Source organism: Lampetra fluviatilis, chromosome 42 (assembly GCF_964198595.1).
Source record: "Lampetra fluviatilis chromosome 42, kcLamFluv1.1, whole genome shotgun sequence".
NCBI classification, from domain to species: domain Eukaryota; kingdom Metazoa; phylum Chordata; class Hyperoartia; order Petromyzontiformes; family Petromyzontidae; genus Lampetra; species Lampetra fluviatilis.
Window position 1 is genome coordinate 4139852 of NC_136316.1, and position 19547 is coordinate 4159398.

At 51.6% G+C, this 19547-nt stretch overlaps 1 protein-coding gene across 1 annotated transcript; it reads right to left on the reverse strand.

Annotated features, from left to right (window-relative positions):
• Positions 1-10074: 10074 nt before the first annotated feature.
• LOC144946741 (aquaporin AQPAn.G-like) lies at positions 10075-14015 on the reverse strand. Its single transcript, XM_078875873.1, has 4 exons — positions 13641-14015; positions 13089-13250; positions 11929-12009; positions 10075-10430 (listed from the first exon to the last, which is right to left on the reverse strand). The coding sequence occupies exons 1-4, from the start codon at positions 14013-14015 to the stop codon at positions 10110-10112; spliced, it is 939 nt and encodes a 312-aa protein (XP_078731999.1). The 3' UTR covers positions 10075-10109.
• Between the last annotated feature and the right edge of the window lie 5532 nt (positions 14016-19547).

Genomic DNA, 19547 nt, shown 5'->3' on the forward strand with positions numbered 1-19547 from the left:
ATGCGGAGAGAGTGGGGGGGGGGGGTGAAGGAGAGAGATATTAGGGCGAGAATAGATAGAGAGAAAGCGGTGAGAGATAGAAGGAGAGATGGGGGGGGGGTGAGAGATAAGGATAAATAAAGAGCGGATAGACGAAGAAAGAGAGACAATTAACATCCCATCACCCACAGACGAAGAAAAGAAGTGTGAATTGAAAAAGAGTGTCGAAAATTATCAGTATATACAGTTATGTAGTTTAAATCTGAAGGCGTCCGTTCCCTTTCCCAGCATTTCAGCTGCTAGTTACCCCCCGATTCGCCCGGTCACGTGGCCGCGTTCGGCTCTGTTCATTTCACAGCCTGAAATATAAAAAAAAACACAGAGACGGCCGAGAAAGAATTACGGGTGGCGCGCTCGTTGGATGACCGCCAAGATGGGGCGATTTAACAAAATTACAAATCTAAGAAAAAACTTACCAGCAGCAGCAGCCGTGGTCAATTCACTGCTGGAAGAAAGTCGAACATATCACCATCGCGATCCTGCGATGTCACATGACAAACACAAAGACCCGCTGTTGTAGCCTCAACAAATTGTTTGGGGGGCAAGTGCTGTTTGCGAGCAGTACCTATGAAGGCCGGCACGGAATACGAAGGGGGTGGGTGGATGGCGAGCGCCACGCCCGACCGCCTTTGTCTCCCCAGTGTTGATATTTACACACACCGCACCAGACACTTATTTAAGACCGAGTCGACCTACGGGGGGATAGGAACCGGTTCAGATCATCGTCACTGATATTGATCGCGAGCGAGAATTGAATTATGGTCGCAGCGGGGTTCATATCGCAGTGCAGTGTGCCAACCACTGCGCCACCGCTCCTCGGTCATAACACACACACAGTCACAACGCACGCGAGCTCACACACACACACCACAACACTGACACCAACCAAATCAAAGAAAAAATCACCCAAAGGTCACAACGGGCTGATCAGAGGTTGTGCCGTTTTTAGCATCGAACATTTTCTTTTTTACGGAAAATTATATTTAAGGACACACAACCTCGCCCTCCTGAGTGCGCGCGCGTGTGTGTGTGTGCGCGCGTGCGACACGGTAACGAAATGATGACCTCACCCCACCACCACCACCACTCCCGACCCCGCAAAGAACGAAAACGAAAAGAACATGACGCCCAGAAGCGGAACAGCGCCGAGCGAGCTTTGAAATCGGAGGGAAGATGCCTCGGGGCCTTCTCGGCTCGTGTTCCTTGCGAGCAATTTCGTAAATCCAGACGCACGTGGCGGTAACAGCATAGAAGAAGAAATAAAAAAAAACATTATTTATAGGCGCTACAGTGTAAACAACTTTGGACAGAGAGAGAGAGGGAGAGAGGGAGGGAGGTTTCCAACCTTAAAATCGACCTCAATTGGCCCTGGGTTTTTGGCGCACGTGCAGCAGTTTCGAGATTGAATCGCAAACTCGAGTTGGCACGACTTAATGTTACGCCGCTAAAGCCCGTCGTATTCGCGGGGTGTTTTCTACGCCTTCTTGAAAACACCTCCCTCGGCGGCTTTGCGTATTCGCGACGATGCCATTGTGCGAATGGCTCCCTCGTGTCACGCGGTAGTTTGGGGCCGTCCATAAATGACGTCACGCGATTTTGGACGATTTTTGACCCCCCCTCTCGTCACACGGCGTCACAAAAAGTCAGACCCCCCCCCCTCATATATGACGTCACAAAGCTCTGCCCCCCCCCAAAAAAAAACATGCTTCAAATCGCTTTATGTCATTGTAGCGCGTATTTAATGTGGCGCTGCACTCTGATGTTGTAGGAGAAAACATTTATTAAAATGTCTATTTAATTAAGTAGAACGTGTTGCCTATATTTATTTAAAGTTGCGCATGTTGATGTGACGTCACATTTCTCAAACCCCCCCCCCTCCCCCTCGTTACACATCGTCACAAATGTTGACCCCCCCTCCCCCCCCCCCAGGTGCGTGACGTCATTTATGGACAGCCCCTTTGTGGTATTTGCTGCGGTGGTTAGATGCGTTACTGGACGGTGGCGCGTTCGAGATGAGAGGCCGTGAGACGCGGGCGCGACGCGGAATGGCGAGGCCGCTTGAGGAGTTAGGGGCCGTCCATAAATGACGTCACGCACCTAGGTGGGGGGGGGGGGGGGTCAGACATTTGTGACGATGTGTGACGAGGGGGAGGGGGGGGGTTTGAGAAATGTGACGTCACATCAAAATGCGCAAATTTAAATTAACATAGACAACACGTTCTACTTAATTAAATAGACTTTTTAATAAATGTTTTCTCCTACAACATCAGAATGCAGCGCCACATTAAATACTCACTACAATGACGATAGTTTAAAGCGATTTGAAGCATGTTTTATTGGGGGGGGGGGGGGGCAGAGCTTTGTGACGTCATATTTAAGGGGGGGTGGTTGACTTTTTGTGACGCCGTGTGACGAAGGGGGGGGGGGGGTCAAAAATCGTCCAAAATCGCGTGGCGTCATTTATGGACGACCCCTTACGTAAAGATACGTAAAGATACGCAAAGTTACGTAACGCCGCTCTCGCTCCCAGTCCGCCTCTGTCTGCCGCGCTCTACTACAATAATCGATAATAATCGATAATAATCGATAATAATCGCTAATTATGCGGCCGCTTGAGACATTATCCGCCGATACGGCGAAACCGGCAAACATCGCTCCAAAGGCTGCATACACCAGTCCGGCGACCGTCAAACGCGTGGTCGTGTTGAAACAAGAGCGCAGTAGTGCTACACTGCTACGTACATCATCACCCCGTGATGCAGAATCTTCGACAATTGAGTGGTAAGTACGGTATACAGTAAATGCGGTAAACTCTTTTGACGGTAGGATATTTATTTTCGTCTATTTGTACGTCTACTTATAGCACTTTCATACTGTACACAAATCTAAAACGCACGAAAAAACATCTACACATCTAAAAGCATAATGCTACGTAAGAATATTGCAAATAATGTATTTTTTTTTTATCATGGTAGTGATTATCCGGCGCCCCCTTACCCTAGAATCCGCTGGATAATCGATGGTCGACTGTATACGAATTTGGAATAACCTCCTATATAATATCCATTTATTTATTGATGATGATGATGAAAAGGAAAAGACGTTAGCCTCTCCGTCAAGAATACATAATTGTGATATTGGCAAAAAAGGGTCCCATTAATGTTATTTAATTGAACGCATCAACGAACACATTCCTGCGGAGGGAGCTGGTAGGAACGTTGGGTTGTTCGGTCAATGGCCAGGGTCAACGGCGGCGTGGTGTATTCCGCAAATATGCCCGACTGTGAGGGCGGGCACAAGCCGGCGTGAGTAGGTTAAACGTTGAATTTTATAAGGGCACCACGGGGTGACCAGCCCCTCCCCACCCAGCCCCACCCAGCCCCTCCCCACCCAGCCCCACCCCTCCCACCCTCCCCACCCAGCCCCTCCCCACCCTCCCCACCCAGCCCCTCCCCACCCTCCCCACCCAGCCCCTCCCCAGCCTCTCCACCCAGCCCCTGCCCACCCTCCCCACCCACCCCACCCAGCCCCTCCCCACTCTCCCCACCCAGCCCCTCCCCACCCTCCCCTCCCCACCCCACCCAGCCCCTCCCTCCCCACCCAGCCCCTCCCTGCACGACGGACACAATAATCCCCTGTGGGCTGGTGTAACCAGGAAGTTCCTACCAGTATTAACTTCCTTACAATCCGCTTGCCACTCGCCAATTGCGATGTGATTACACACCACGGCACCAGGTACTCAATCGAGGCTGAGTCGACCTAGGGGATTGGGCCCAGACCGGTTCAGATAATCGTCACCGATGTTGGCCGTGAGCGGGAATCGAATTCGGATCACCGCCGAGTTCGTAGGGCAGTGCGCTAACCGCTGCGCCACCGCTCCCCCGGCCACACACTCCACGTGGGAACACCATCTGCGTCGTGTATCAATATCTTAAAACCATCGTGGATAATTATCAAAGATCCCACCAGAGAAGATGTTTGTAATATAGCCTACTCCGTCCCGTTACTCTACTGACGATCGTTAACAAATGACGGCTAAATCTGAGCGCTCTTAATGAATGCGTTTAATCTGCAACGTCGGGTTTTGGAGTGCAGTGTTTTCTCCGCATCCACGGACAAAGACAAAGCCCCGCCGTATAGCCTTCACGCACTGTTGGGGGCAAGTGCTCTTAGCGTACCACCGCAAGTGGAGTGCGGTGGTGTCGCCGGAACCACGCCCGGCCGCCTTTGTCTCCCCAAATGCTGAAGTTGTACACATCGCACGGTTGGATACGTTCGGTGCGATAATCGTCACCGCTGTTGGTGGCCGTGAACAGGAATCGAACTCTGGAGGCCAGGTTCGTCGTGCAGCGCGCTAATCGTTGCACCACCGCTCCTCAAAAAAACAAACAGACACATACACAGACACAAAGACAAAGACGAAAATCCCCCATTTAGCCGAAACAGACTATTGGGGCAAGTGCTATTAGCGAGCACCTATGCAGGCCGACACGGCACACGAGGGGGTGAGTGGCCAGCATCACACCCGACCGCCTTTGTCTCCCCAGTGGCGATGTTTACACCCCGCACCAGGTACTCATTTGAGTCTGAGTCAACCTAGGGGAGGCCCAGGGTGGCTTCAGATAATCGTCACTGGGTGTTGGTGGCTGTGAGCGGGATTCGGACTCGGCTCACCGAGTTTTGGTAGCGCAACGTATAGCGCTAAGCACTACACTCACTACCGCTTCCCTAACACACGCCGACACACAGACGCGTGTGCATAGTGCAACACGTTCTCTGGGACAAGCAGTCGTCCCTCCACCTCCTTTTGCCAGGGGGCAAAAGAGTGGGAGCGAGATATCCATCTCACGGCTTGTTACGGGTTAGCTTGACACCAACCTTTCCCCCCTTCCACAGTTCGCGAACCGTGAAGTATAATAACTGCATTAATAATACTAATACTACTACAGGCTATTATCACTCGCCTGTGTGTGTGTGCGTGTGGTGCCCAGCTAAAGCCTCGGCAAGTCTCAAGATGCAACGTTTTCTAGAATGTATTTTCTTTTTTTTAAATCCTTTATATTAAGTTCGCTTGCTTGCTTGCTTAGGACCGTGCAAATCTTCCGGTCGTTTTTTAACCCATTTCCCATGATCCAATTGAGCTGACATTTTACACACAGACTCGTTGTGCGTCACAATGCATTTTCGTGAAAAAAAAATTCCAAAATTTTACACGGTTTAGGGAGAAATAAATAAATATTTATTTACCAATTGCTTAATGCTGCCAGACAATCATCTGACCCATAGGTGGCAGCCATCTCAAGCCAGAGGACGAGAGGACTCTAGCCGCCCCGATGCCACGCATATAAAGGATTTATAGTGAAAAACTTTGTTTTTACGGGTTAATTTTTTACCAGGTAAGACAGACCCCCCCACCTGAGCTACGTAGCGCTTTCTCAGAAGCGACTTGGCCACAGGTGATAGCTCGTCGCAGTGGCTGGTCGCGTGGACAATTTCGAAATGTGGAGGCAAAAACTCGGAGGACGCGGAGAAAAAAATCCACGCGACCATAGGGAGAGAGAGAGAGACACACAAACTTCAAACACACAGCAGGCGTCAGGTTTGGCATCGAAGCCACGACCTCCTGCATACCAGGCGAGGTAGTTAACATCTCCTAGCCACCGTGGCGCCCCTGAAGAAGCGAGGCCGCTGTTGATAACCCCCAACCTGCTCCTCCGATTATCACGGTTGGCTACGTACGGTGTGAAAGAAGTTCAACACAAATCGGTACATACATTGATACCCACCAAATAAAACCCCCACCATTATTGCTTTGATATTAACGGGAGACAATCCAATTGTTTTATTCAATCTTGATTTGAAGCTTTCGTGACTGCAGGAATCCATACTCGTTGGTTCTTTTGGTAAAGTCACGTAGGTAGAAAATAAAATAAATCACGAAGTTTCGGGCGCAACACAAAATAAAATAAATCACGACGTTTCGGGCGCAACACAAAATAAAATAAATCACGACGTTTCGGGCGCAACACGAGCGCCCGAAACGTCGTGATTGATTTCATTTTGTACCTACGTGACTTTACCGAAAGAACTAAAGTGTATGTGTTATTCATGTGGGAGTGGGGAGGTCGCGTGACGTGGTTGGTTGTCAGGTGGTACAGCAGTGCCACCACGTGGTGACTATTTGTAGCAGCAGCAGGAGGAACGTCCATCTCCTCTCTCTCTCTTATCCATCATCGCTGTCTCTCTCGAGGGGCAAAACGGTTCTCAAAAGTCGTTCCAGAGGGGCAGAGAGAACGAGAGAAAGAGACGCAGGCTGCGGCGTGGAAGCCGTGCAGGAGAAATTTCGAATGTGCACGGAGGGGAGTTGAGGCGGCGGCGGCGGCGGGGAGGGGGTCAGCCCAACGTGACCACGACAAAACGCACCGATACGCAACGCCAAGCGAATGTATTATGATGAACATTTATTGTTGTATTCTTAGGTTTTTTTCGGTAAAGTCACGTAGGTAAAAAATGTAAATTATTAAAAGTAAAATAAAAAATAAAATTAAAATCACGACGTTTCGGAGGCAATTAGGTGGGGTGGGGGAGGTGAGACATTTGTGACGATGTGTGACGAGGGGGCGGGGGGTTTGAGAAATGTGACGTCACATCAAAATGCGCAACTTTAAATAAATATATGCAACACGTTCTACTTGATTAAATAGACTTTGTAATAAATGTTTTCTCCTACAACATCAGAGTGCAGCGCCACATTAAACACGCACTACAATGACAATAGTTTAAAGCGATTTGAAGCATGTTTTATTTTTGCGGGGGGGGGGTGGCAGAGTTTTGTGACGTCATATTTGAGGGGGGTCTGACTTTTTGTGACGCCGTGTGACGAAAGGGGGGGGGTCAAAAATCGTCTAAAATCGCGTGACGTCATTTATGGACGGCCCCTAACCCCAATATTTGTCGCGAAAGCCTCCTACGTGTTAAACTCTGGGTGTGTCTGTCTGCATGTTTACCACAAGTAATGTGTGTGGAGTTCATGCAGAGAAATTTCGATTTAAAGCTTTCGTGACTGCAGGGATTCATCTTCTTGGTTCTTTCGGTAAAGTCACGTAGAAGGGAAGTAATAAAATAATAAAAATAAAACATCAATAAATAATTCTCACGACGTTTCGGCCACAACGCAAGCAGCCGTCCTCAGGTGAAGAATGAAACACCACCAGCTTAAATATACGCTCCAAGCTTGGTGGTGTTTCATTCTTCACCTGAGGACGGCTGCTTGCGTTGTGGCCGAAACGTCGTGAGAATTATTTTATTATGTTTTATTTGTATTATTTTATTACTTCCCTTCTACGTGACTTTACCGAAAGAACCAAGCAGATTAATGCAGAGACTTGATTCCTTGAAACTGATTTTCTGTTTGGTGGTTGAACATCTTAACAGCCGTTTTATTGCCAGAAAGGGTCAAAACCTATTCCCGATGTTTTGTTATCAGCACGAAAGGTCCCATGTTGTAGCTGCTCACCACGAACTATGAATGCCCTGTCAGTGGCGTTGTCTTTGTGCTGATCTTAAAGGTGCATTGAAAAATGTTGATATTCCGACTGATGCTCCTGCTGCTGTTGTGGAGTGACTCGTGCAGCCAGCTATGGCTGCAGAGTTTGGTAGTACATGTTGTTTACGACGTTTATTGTGAAAATTCGGTCACAGTTCCTATGACCTGCACTGTTTCATTGCTTTTATGGCTTTATTTTGGTGATTTTCGAAAAGTTTTTTTGGTTTGGCCATGTTTGTTTGTTGTAATACAGAGTTAGACTGATGGCATTAATCTCAGTTGTCTTGTGTTGTTGTTGTTGTTTGACTTGCATCCCACTGGGAATTTTGCACACAACGTTGGTGTACGGTGCTTTTTCTGCAATATTTTGCTGTCTTTTCTTGGATTTTCTGTTTGCACTCAGTCACATAGTCACTTTAAGATGTTTTCTTGTTCATGTTTTTGTTTTTTGTTTGTTGCGGTTGCACCCGATTCAAGAGCCGAATGGCTCACAGGGCTATACCTAATAAATGAACTTGAAAGTTGAATTTGAACTCTGGTCTAACGCTGGCGGTGAGACGAGGCCCTAGAGAAGGCTGCCGATGTCTATGGAGTCGACTAATCAGTTCCACAGGCAATGCCAGATATGACCAGAGCGAGTGTTTTTGTTCGTATGTTCACCACAACTACTCTGTGTGTGTGGTGAATGCAGTGACTACAAGGCCGTAGCCATGGAGTCAACATTGGGGGGGGACCAAATCTTGCAGGGGGTCTGGGGGTCCCCCCCCCCCAGAAAAAAATCTAAATTTGAAAACTCATTTCCTGCTATTTCTTTCCTAAATATTTTTAAAATTCACTAGCACGTAGTATGGACTTTTTATTTATTTTCTACAATAATGTCTAATAGTGAATTGTATTACATTGCTCTGTTTTTTTATTTTTTTTACCTTTTCTTGTTGCATTGTATGTAATGGCAGAGATTAGGGATTCATAAAGTACAACCATAACGACAAGCAGATAAACAGAAATCTATTTTATAGCAATATATTGCGGGGGGAACATTTTGAGAATATTTGAATATGGGGGGGTGGTGTGTGTCCCCCAATTTCTATTAAAATTACGAACTTGAGTGACTAGATTCCCTGCAAAAGGTTTCTGTTTGTTGTTTGAACATCTTGACTAAATGTTGTATTTCATACAGCACTAGATACTAGTGTTAAATAATGATCATCTCCTGCACCTGGTTTATCATCATTATCGCCAACGGTTCGTTAGTATAAACAACACATTCAGCACAAGTATATTCATGGTTTTCAGTTTTCATTACAATGTATTTTGAGACGTGTGTGTTTTTTTTATATGTATTACATGTTACGTATATTTAGAAAGAATTTAAATGGAATAGTGGTTCACATTTAAAATCATCTCTCACCCTCACTCATAACGCCATTCAATCATTCAATTATCCAATCGTGCACTTACTCGCCTATTCACTCAATCACCGGCTCACTCAGACCCTAATCCACTCACTTACCTGCTAACTGAATTACTCACCTAACCGCTTACACACATACCAACTCACTTACACACTCATCAACTCACTTACCACACATCCACCCACTCGTCACGACACCACATATTCACTCACCACCTTACTCAGGCTCGTATCCACTCACTCACCTGTCTTTTACATTAACCTATTCATTCACTCGTTTACTTACTCATCCATCCACTCACTCCACCACTCACTCACTCACCCACCCATCCACCCACTCACCAACCCATACACCCACCCACTCACCCACCCACTCACCCACCCACTCACCCACCCACTCACCCACCCACTCACCCACCCACTCACCCACCCACTCACCCCTTGCGTCACACTCGGAGGAGCTCATCCATTCGCTTACCCACCTGCTCATGCACCAACCCACCCACCTACTTACACACTCACCCACCCACCTACTCACGCACTCACCTACCCACTCACCTACTCATGCACTCACCTACCCACTCACCTACTTACGCACTCACCTACCCACTCACCTACCCACTCACCTACTCACACACTCACCTACCCACTCACCTACCTACCCACTCACCTACCTACCCACTCACCTACCTACCCACTCACCTACCTACCCACTCACCTACCTACCCACTCACCTACCCACTCACTCACGCACCCACTCACCTACCTACCCACTCACCTACCCACTCACCTACCCACTCACCTACTCACACACTCACCTACCCACTCACCTACCTACCCACTCACCTACCCACTCACCTACCCACTCACCTACCCACTCACCTACCCAATCACTCACCCACGCACATACTCACCTACCTACCCACTCACCTACCCACTCACCTACCCACTCACCTACCCACTCACCTACCCACTCACTCACCTACCCACTCACCTACCCACTCACCTACCCACTCACTCACCCACACACTCACCTACCCATTCACTCACCTACCCAATCACTCACCTACCCACTCACCTATCCACTCACTCACCCACGCACCCCATTCGTCACAGCTCGGAGGAGCTGCGTTTGCGCTGCGCGTGGTCTCCCCCGGACCGCTCCAGCTGGATCACGTGCACCGTGGGGCTCAGCACGAGGCGCTCGGGGTCTCGCTCGGCGTGGGGTGGCGGGGAGAGTTCGTGGACGACCGCCAGCCTCTCGTCGTCATCCCGGGGGGCCAGCTGCTCCGGCCACCGCGGCCACTGCGGCTCCGAGTCCGTGCGCGATTCCGAAGGGCCACGAGCCGGAGGCTCCAAGTCCGGGCACAGCAGGAAGCGGTAGGCGGCTCCCGCCACCACGGCGCCCACCGTGGGGCCAACCCAGTAGACCTTGGGTCAGAGAGAGCGCGGTGGGGGGGGGGCAGTTAGAGAGAGACGGAGGTGGGAGAGGTGGGGGGGAGAGAGAGACGTTGAGAGAGGGGGGGCAGAGAGAGAGACAGAGATGAGGGCGGGGGGGAAGAGAGACAGAGACGTTGAGAAAGGGGGGGGGGGGTAGTTGGAGAGAGACGGAGGTGGGGGAGGTGGGGGGGAGAGAGACAGAGACGTTGAGAGAGGGGGGGGGCATAGAGAGAGACAGAGATGAGGGCGGGGGGGGGCAGAGAAACAGAGACGTTGAGAAAGGGGGGGGGCAGAGATAGAGACGGAGATGAGGGAGGGGGGGGAGAGAGATAAAGGGGGGGGGGGCAGAGAGACAGAAACGTTAAGAAAGCGAGGAGGCAGAGAGAGACAGACGGTGAGAGAGACAGAGATGGGGGCGGGGGCGGGGGGGGGGGCAGAGAGACAGAGACGTTGAGAAAGGGGGGGGGGGCAAGGAGAGAGACGTAGACAGAGATGAGGGAGGGAGAGAGAGAGAGAAGGAGGGGGGCAAAGAGAGAGACAGACGGTGAGAGAGAGGGACAGAAATGGGGGGGGGGGGGTGGTGGAGGCAGCTATATTCTGCACAGAGTTTCGCAGCTGACGAAAATATAATTGCGCTCGAGACGAAGATCCGCCCTATCGCTTTTAACAGGCTGTTGGGGCAAGTGCTGTTAGCGAGTAGCACCTCCGAAGGCCGACACGGCACACGAAGGGATGGGCGGCCAGTACCACGCCCGACCGCCTTTGTCTCCCTCGTGGCAATTTTTACACACCACATACTCATTTGAGGCTGAGTCCACCTAGGGGAGGCCCAGGACCGGTTATGATCATCGTCACGGGTGTTGGCCGTGAGCATCGCAGCGCTAACCCCTACGCGAGCGCTCCCCACATACAACAAACACGAAAATATTCTAGAGTCTTTCGGTAAAGTCACGTAGATAGGTTCAAATAAGATAACAAAATAGCAAAAAAAAACTACGACGTTTCGATCGCAACACAAGCAATCGATTGCGTGTGTTGCGATCGAAACGTTGTAGTTTTTAAATTTCGATTTAAAGCTTTCGTGACTGCAGGGATTCATCTTCTTGGTTCTTTCGGTAAAGTCACGTAGAAGGGAAATAATACAATAATAAAAATAAAACATAATAAAATAATTCTCACGACGTTTCGGCCACAACGCAAGCAGCCGTCCTCAGGTGAAGAACAGGTCTGTGGGAAAGACAGCGTCTGAATGAAACACCACCAGGCTTGGCAGCGTATATTTAAGCTGCTGGGTTGAACCTATCTACATGACTTTACCGAAAGACCCAAGCATATGAATTCCTGCAGTCACGAAAGCTTTAAGTCAAGAACAAACACAAAGATCCTCCGTATAGCCTTGAGGGGCAAGTGCTGTGGGCGAGAACCAATCAACGATGCGTACACGACACACCCCCATGTCAAATCACCCCCATTCGAGGAATGGACTAACCCAGTGGTCATCGAAGCTTCCCATGAGGAGGGCCGGTCCCAATGAGCGCGCGGGGTTCATGGAGGCACCAGTGTACGGGATCTGGCCGGCAGGGGCACACAAGCAGGAGGGGGGGGGGTAAACAGGGAGGTATTGGCAACCCCTGTCAATCACAGGGAGGTCCATTGCCCGAAACGTCACCACACGGATACCATTGCCTTGAGACGTCATCGGGCGCCACGGTGGCTTTTCGTGGGTTCCATCCCGACCCTGACGCCTACTGTATATTTGGAGTTTGCGGTGTCTCTCACTCATCATCATCACGGTGGCTAGGAGATGTTAACTACCTCGCCTGGTTTACGGGAGGTCGTGGGTTCGATCTCGACCCTGACGCCTACTGCTGTATATTTGATGTTTGCCGTGTTTCTCTCACTCATCATCATCACGGTAGCTAGGAGATGTTAACTTCCTCGCCTGGTATATCAGGAGATCGTGGGTTCTGTCCCGACCCTGACGCCTGCTGGAAATTTGGAGTTTGCGGTGTTTTTTTCTTTCTCATCATCATCATCACGGTGGCTAGGGGATGTTAACTACCTCGCCTGGTATACAGGAGGTCGTGGGTTCGATCTCGACCCTAACGCCTGCTGCTGTATATTTGGAGTTTGCAGTGTCTCTCATCATCATCACGGTGGCTAGAAGATGGTAACTACCTCGCCTGGTATACAGGAGGTCGTGGGTTCTGTCCCGACCCTGACGCCTGCTGCTGTATATTTGGAGTTTGCAGTGTGGGGGGCTGGAGAGGGGGGTGGGGTGGGGTGGCTACGGGGGCTGTGGGGGCTGGGGGCTGTTGGGGGGTGGGGGGGCTGGGGAGTGGGGGGGGGCTAGGGGGGTTGGGGGGTGGGGGGGGGTGGGCTGGGGGGTGGGTGGACTGGGGGTGGGGGGACTGGGGAGTGGGCGGGCTGGGGAGGGGGGGAGGGCTTCGGGGGTTGGGGTGGGTGGGCTGGAGGGGGTGGCTGGGGGGGTGGGGGGTGGGGCTGTGAGGGCTGGTGGGGCTTGGGGGCTGTGGGGGTGGGGGGGGTGGGGCATGGGGGCTGGAGGGGGTGAGGGGGCTGGAGGGGGGTGGGGGCTGGGGTGGGGGATGGGGGCTGGAGGGGGGGGGGGGCTGGGGTGGGGTGCGGTACAGCGAAGAGGTGCCCCGCGGTGACGCTGAGGCCGATGGCGAGAGGCCCCGACGAGGAGTCGCGGCGCCGCGCGTCTCCCGCGGAGAAGACTGCGAGGACGAGCAGCAGCGTGGCCGCCGCCTCCACCAGGAAGGCGCGGCCCACGCCCAGACCCTCCCTCACCTGGGCGGCGGGGGAGTGGAGAGAGAGGGGGGAGGGTGGGAGAAGGACGTGGTGGTGGTGTGTTGTGTGTGTTGTGTGTGCCAATGGGGCATCGATGTGTTGGCCTTACCCCGCATATCCGATCGACACGGTTGGCTACGTACGGTGCGAAAGAATCTTCTTGGTTCCTGGTCTTCACCTGAGGACGGCTGCTTGCGTTGTGGCCGAAACGTCGTGAGAATTATTTCATTATGTTTTATTTTTATTATTTTATTATTTCCCTTCTACGTGACTTTACCGAAAGAACCAACAAGATGAATCCCTGCAGTCACGAAAGCTTTAAATCGAAAAAAAAAAAATTTCTCATTAACATTTCTTTTGAAAACACGCGCACAACCAACGAAGCCTCACCCGCGTGACCCCCAGTGACCCGCGGAACTCCTCGGGAGTGACGGCCACGAGTAGCCCAGCGCCCACCGTCGCCCCGAGGCACTGGGCGACAACGTAGAGAGCAGCTTTGGCGAGCGTCGTCCTGCGCGCCGCGAGCATCGCGACCGTGACGGCGGGGTTCAGGTGTGCCCCGCTCACGTGCCCGAAGCAGTGGACTGCCGTGGCGAGCGAGAGGCCGAAGGCGAGCGAGGTGTGGGTCACCCCGGGGCTGCTGTCGGAGCCGGCCCAGGCAACGACGGAGCCGAGGGAGAGGAGCAGGAAGAGGGCGGTGCCCGCGAGCTCCGACGCGAGGGCGCGGAGGAAGGGGCGCGTGAAGACCCCGCGGAAGGCGGTCATGGTCGGGGCACGGACCGACGGTTTGCGGCAGCAGGAGCTGTTGACGGGGAGCGGTGGCGCGGTGGTTAGCGCTACGCTGCGCCGCGAACACCGGCGACGCGAGTTCGATTCCACGCTCACGGGCGAACGACAGCGATTATTACGTGAGCCGGTCCTGGGCACTCCCCCCCCTCTAGGTCGACTCAGACTCAAATGAGTGGCTGGTGCGGTGTGTAAACATCGCCACTGGGGAGACAAAGGCGGTCGGGCGTGGTGCTGGCCACCCATCCCCTCGTGTGCCGTTGTCGGCATTCATTGGTGCTCGCTAACAGCACTTGCCCGAATAGTCTGCTGAGGCTACACGGGAGATATTTGTCTTTGTGTGTAGTGGGGAGCGGTGGTGTAGCGGTTAGCGCATTGTGCTACAAAGCCGGCGACCCGAATTCGATTCAAACTCACGGCCAACACCAGCAATGATGATTATCTGAACCGGTTCTGAGCCTCCCCTAAGTCTACTCAGCCTCAAGTGAGTACCTGGTGCGGTGTGATAAACATCGCCACTGGGGAGACAAAGGCGGTCGGGCGTGGTGCTAGCCACCCACCCCCTCGTGTGCCGTTGTCGGCCTTCATAGGTGCTCGTTAACAGCACTTGCCGCTATAGTCTGTTGAGCCTAGACGGGGGATCTTTGTCTTTGCTGATGATGATGATGGGAGTGCGGTTAATGATGATGATAACGATAATTATCGAAAAGTTGATCATGATTGATGATGATGGTCAAGTCTAATTTACTTTGGGTTAGAACATGTGTGGCGTCCGTTCTGGCACAAATCTGCCACCAAAATCCGCATCATCACATCGTTACACACACACATTAACATAAAACAACTATTTTATACAGTTCAAAAAAGTTAAAAGCAAGTTGTGGCTCTGAGTTAGGGTGCGCGTTATGATTATGATAATTATGAGTTCTAATTGGGATTATTTTTTTATCGTATCGCGGCATTTGTCCGCGTGACGAAGGTGATTCGTTTTGCGCAGCTCAAGAAAGTAGTTCTTAGCCGCCCGCTCAGAAACCGCGCTATAACGGGCGTGTTCCGCGTTATAACGAGTGACGCGTGTTCACGAAGGGCAAAATCGCGTTGTGCGAACACCGCACGCGAGTCGAGGACTAACCCTATTTATACTGGTAGGAACATCCTGGTTACATCAGCCCACAGGGGATTATTGTGTCCATCGTGCAGGGAGGGGCTGGGTGGGGAGGGAGGGGATGGGTGGGGAGGGTGGGGATGGGCTGGGTGGGGAGGGTGGGGCTGGATGGGGAGGGGAGGGGCTGGGTGGGGAGGGTGGGGAGGGGCTGGGTGGGGAGGGTGGGGAAGGGGCTGGGTGGGGAGGGGCTGGGTAGGGTGGGTGGGGCTGGGTTGGGGGTGGGAGGGGTGGGGCTGGGTGGGGAGGGGCTGGTCACCCCGTGGTGCCCTTATAAAACTCAACGTTTAACCTACTCATGCCGGCTTGTGCCCGCCCTCACAGTCGGCCATATTTGCGGAATACACCACGCCGCCGTTGACCCTGGCCATTGACCGAGCAACCCAACGTTCCTACCAGCTCCCTCCGCAGGAATGTGTTTAAATACGTCGATTTTAAAAAGAAACACTCGCGAAGTGACACAATGTGGTTGGCGCATTTCGCTGCCAACGACTTGATACACCGAGACGGCGATTATCCTACTTACGAAGTGACCTTACCCGGAATGGAGAAGACGAAATAGGTTCCTGCAAAGATCACAGGTCATCGGAGTTGAGGATAGATCCTCCTTCGCATCTGTCCTGACCCCGAATCAACAACAACAACAACATTATCATCATCATCATCAACATGTCCGAATGCGCACACCGTTTCGGGTCTGCACATCACACAGCCGCTATCCCGTCTCTGCACCGGCTACCACTCAAGTCTCGAGTGGACTGTGAGATCCTGCTAGCCGCTGCCCTGCAAGGCACTCGATGTGGTTAGTCCCGCAGTGTCTGCAGGAACTGATCCACGTTCATTCTCAAACGAGGTCCCTGATATATTCGCATCGTCGCCTTCTAAGGACTTAGAGGTCAAGGGCTCTCCCTGAGGGTGATGGGGATTTTTTGCCAGTGCAGCTCCCAAGTTTTGGAACAACGCTTTGCCCTTGCTAATACGACAATCAGAGTCGTTAGAGATATTAAAGTCCCATCTTGAAAGCTCGCCTCTTTAAACTGGCCTCCATCCCCTAGTTCTCGCCGTTCACCATTGTTTTGAGTGAGTAAGTGGGTGGGTGAGTGAGTGGGGTGGGTGAGTGAGTGGGGTGGGTGAGTGAGTGAATGTGTGGATGAGGGAGTTAGTAGTTAAGTGGCTGAGTGGGTGGATGGGGGAGTGAGCGAGTGAGTGGGTGTGTGAGTGGGTGATATCAGTAGAAACATCAGTATACAGATCTAGCTCGTCATGTGTGTGTCTGTCTAACTGTGTATACAGATCGATCTCGACAGTACCTACTGGCTCTATTGTGTGTAGCGTGTAGAGGCATCAATGCCTACAAAAACATTCTTGACGTGGGGTCGACAATTGTTGTAAACCTGTTGGATCAACTTGTCACCGGCACATCTGGGGGGGGAGGGAGTCAACTTTCTACAACTTTTTGAATCACGCCTTCTGAAAGGCGCTCTCATTATTTGGTTGACAAGCGAAACGCCGGGCTGTTACGATCGATACCAGCAGCAGTAGCAGCATCATCCGCAGTAGCAGCAGGAGCAGCAGCAGTTGTATCAGCAACAATATCATTATCAATAGTAGCAACAGCAGCAGCAGCAGCGGCATTATCAGCAGTATCTGCAGCAGCAGAAGCAGTATCAGTATCAGCAGCAGCAGCAGTAGTAGCGTTACGTACCTGAGAAATCGTTTTCACCATCTGCGATCTCCAGGTGAGTGCTGCGTGTTTGTGTACTCTCCCTCTGTCGTAACGTGCAGGTGTGTGTCTCTGTCTACCTGTGTTTACAGATCGATCTCGTCAGGTGTCTCTCTGTCTACCTGTGTTTACAGATCGATCTCGTCAGGTGTGTCTCTGTCTACCTGTGTTTACAGATCGATCTCGTCAGGTGTCTCTCTGTCTACCTGTGTTTACAGATCTATCTCGTCAGGTGTCTCTCTGTCTACCTGTGTTTACAGATCGATCTCGTCAGGTGTGTCTCTGTCTACCTGTGTTTGCAGATCGATCTCGGCAGGTGTGTCTCTACAGCTGCCTACATCGCACTATGAAAATACAAAATCGACGAGTCTATAACAATCAAAACTATCTCTCTCCGGATATCTCTGCAGCTCTACATTGAAGTGTGCAGGTCTTCACCGACACGTCCATTTCTGCAGGTGTGTGTCCGTCTTTACAGGTGTGTCTGCCTAGACAGCTCTGTCTGCACGTCTATGTGAAGACAACTCTATCCGGACAGGTCGATACAGGTCTGTGTATCCCTACTGCTGTACCTACAGGGCTATATATATATGTGTGTGATGTCTGACTCCCTGTAGGAACGCCTCCGTTCACTCACTGTACCATCGCCTCCCTCTGGACCGCTCTGCTGTTATAGAGCCCCTCCTCCTCCTCACCGTTACCCAGTTACCTGCCTCCTCCAACTCGCCGTTACCCCAGTTACCTGCCTCCTCCACCTCACCCCTCCACCTCCATCCTTCCTCCCTCCCTCACTCCACCTCCTCCTCCACCCCCTCCTCCAACTCCTCCCTCCCTCCCTGTCTGTGACCCTTCACCTCCCTCACTAAACCTCCTCCACCTCCTCCACCTCCTCCACCTCCTCCACCTCCTCCTCGCCGTTACCCCAGTTACCTGCCTCCTCCACCTCACCCCTCCACCTCCATCCTCCCTCCCTCCCTCACTCCACCTCCTCCTCCACCCCCTCCTCCAACTCCTCCCTCCCTCCCTGTGACCCTCCACCTCTCTCACTCATCTCTCACTCCATCCACCTCCTCCTCACGGTTTACCTTCTTCGCTTCCTGTCTCAACCTCGTTAGCACGTCGCCCCCAGTTCAGTGGAGAGCAGGAAGAGGTGAGAGAGAGAGAGAGAGAAACAAGTGATGGGGGAAATCTGACATTCATCAGGATCTACAGTACTGGATTGCCAAAAGCCACTTTACACGCCCTCTGTGCTGTGTGCTCGTGATGATGGTCTCGTTTGAGTCTTACCCACGGGCATATTTACAACATCGGGACCCAGAGACACGCATCACAATTAGGACATTCGTATATAATCTCATAATTTATTTGTATGGAGGATACAATGATTCAATTAACAGTCCGTTAACAAACGTTAAATTATAAAGGTTACGTATATTAAATAACACACGCTCTATATATTTACCATTCACATATACACAGAGTCTCGATAAATTTGTGGACTATTTTTCGTTACGTAAAAAAAATACAAGGTTCACAACCCCTTCCATCAATCCACTGCTGGATGAAGTCGTTCCCCACGTGGTCCCCGTCGAAGCGAGTCGTTTGACCATACTTCACCGTGATATGCTAAGGTGCAGCGAGAGAACCGCGCGGAATTCAAGGTGACCCCGCTGTTCCGTAAATCGAACTCACTCGGATCGCCGGGGACTCACAGCATTTGACCTTTAACCAAGTTAAAGGCGCAGCCCTGCAATAGCTCGCTCACTCCACCGCTGGCATGAAGCGGTCTCCATTGGAGAGCCTCTCGAGTAGCGGAGGGCGTTTTGGCCTACTCTTCCACGGCCAGCGAGAAGACGTGAAAGAGGCGAGCGAGCACCCACGCTTTACCCCACCCACGTGTACTGCGGTGGGCGGTTGTGGGCGTGGGAGCATGACGATTCCTTCCCCCACGGTGTTTTCACCGTTAACACACCACCGCTATGGCAACATCGTCTTTATAACTTGAATTTGTAATAAAAGGTAACGTTGTGTTATGGTGGATAAGCAACTTTGGCACGCATGAAGACAATCGATTATGCAATTGCATTCACAAATCAGAACCCCGTAATGATTAGCAAATATTACTCCTTGGCAAGGATGAATTCACCTCTGTGGCTACAGAGAGGAGTCTACGGCTCCACCAGCGACTGGGTCTGTCTATGGGCAGGGTTCGGCAACCTACACGGCTTCGGATCCACACGCGGATCTTGAAATTCGAAAAAAAAGTGGCTCTTCTTGTTACGTTGGTTGCCGATCCCTGACCATGGAAGTTCAGTTCACCATGGGAGTTCAGTTCACCATGGGAGTTCAGTTCACCATGGGAGTCCAGTTCACCATGTAAGTCCAGTTTACTGTGTGAGTCCAGTTTACCATGGAAGTCGAGTTCACCATGTAAGTCAAGTTCACCATGGGAGTCCAGTTCACCATGTAAGTCAAGTTTACCGTGGGACTCCAGTTCACCATAGAAGTACATTTTACCACGCCAGTCCAGTTCACCATGGGAGTCCAGTTCACCATGGAAGTCCAGTTCACCATGGCAGTCAAGTTCACCATGGCAGTCCAGTTCACCATGGCAGTCCAGTTCACC

Bases quoted from the DNA above. Each gene is read 5' to 3' on its own strand.
- LOC144946741 (XM_078875873.1), bottom strand. From the start codon at position 14,015: ATGACCGCCTTCCGCGGGGTCTTCACGCGCCCCTTCCTCCGCGCCCTC. The intron at 13,251-13,640 runs GTGAGGCTTCGT...CCCGCCGCCCAG, and splicing joins GGTCACTGGGGGTCACGCGG to GTGAGGGAGGGTCTGGGCGT. The intron at 12,010-13,088 runs GTACCGCACCCC...CCTGCCGGCCAG, and splicing joins CCGCGGGGCACCTCTTCGCT to ATCCCGTACACTGGTGCCTC.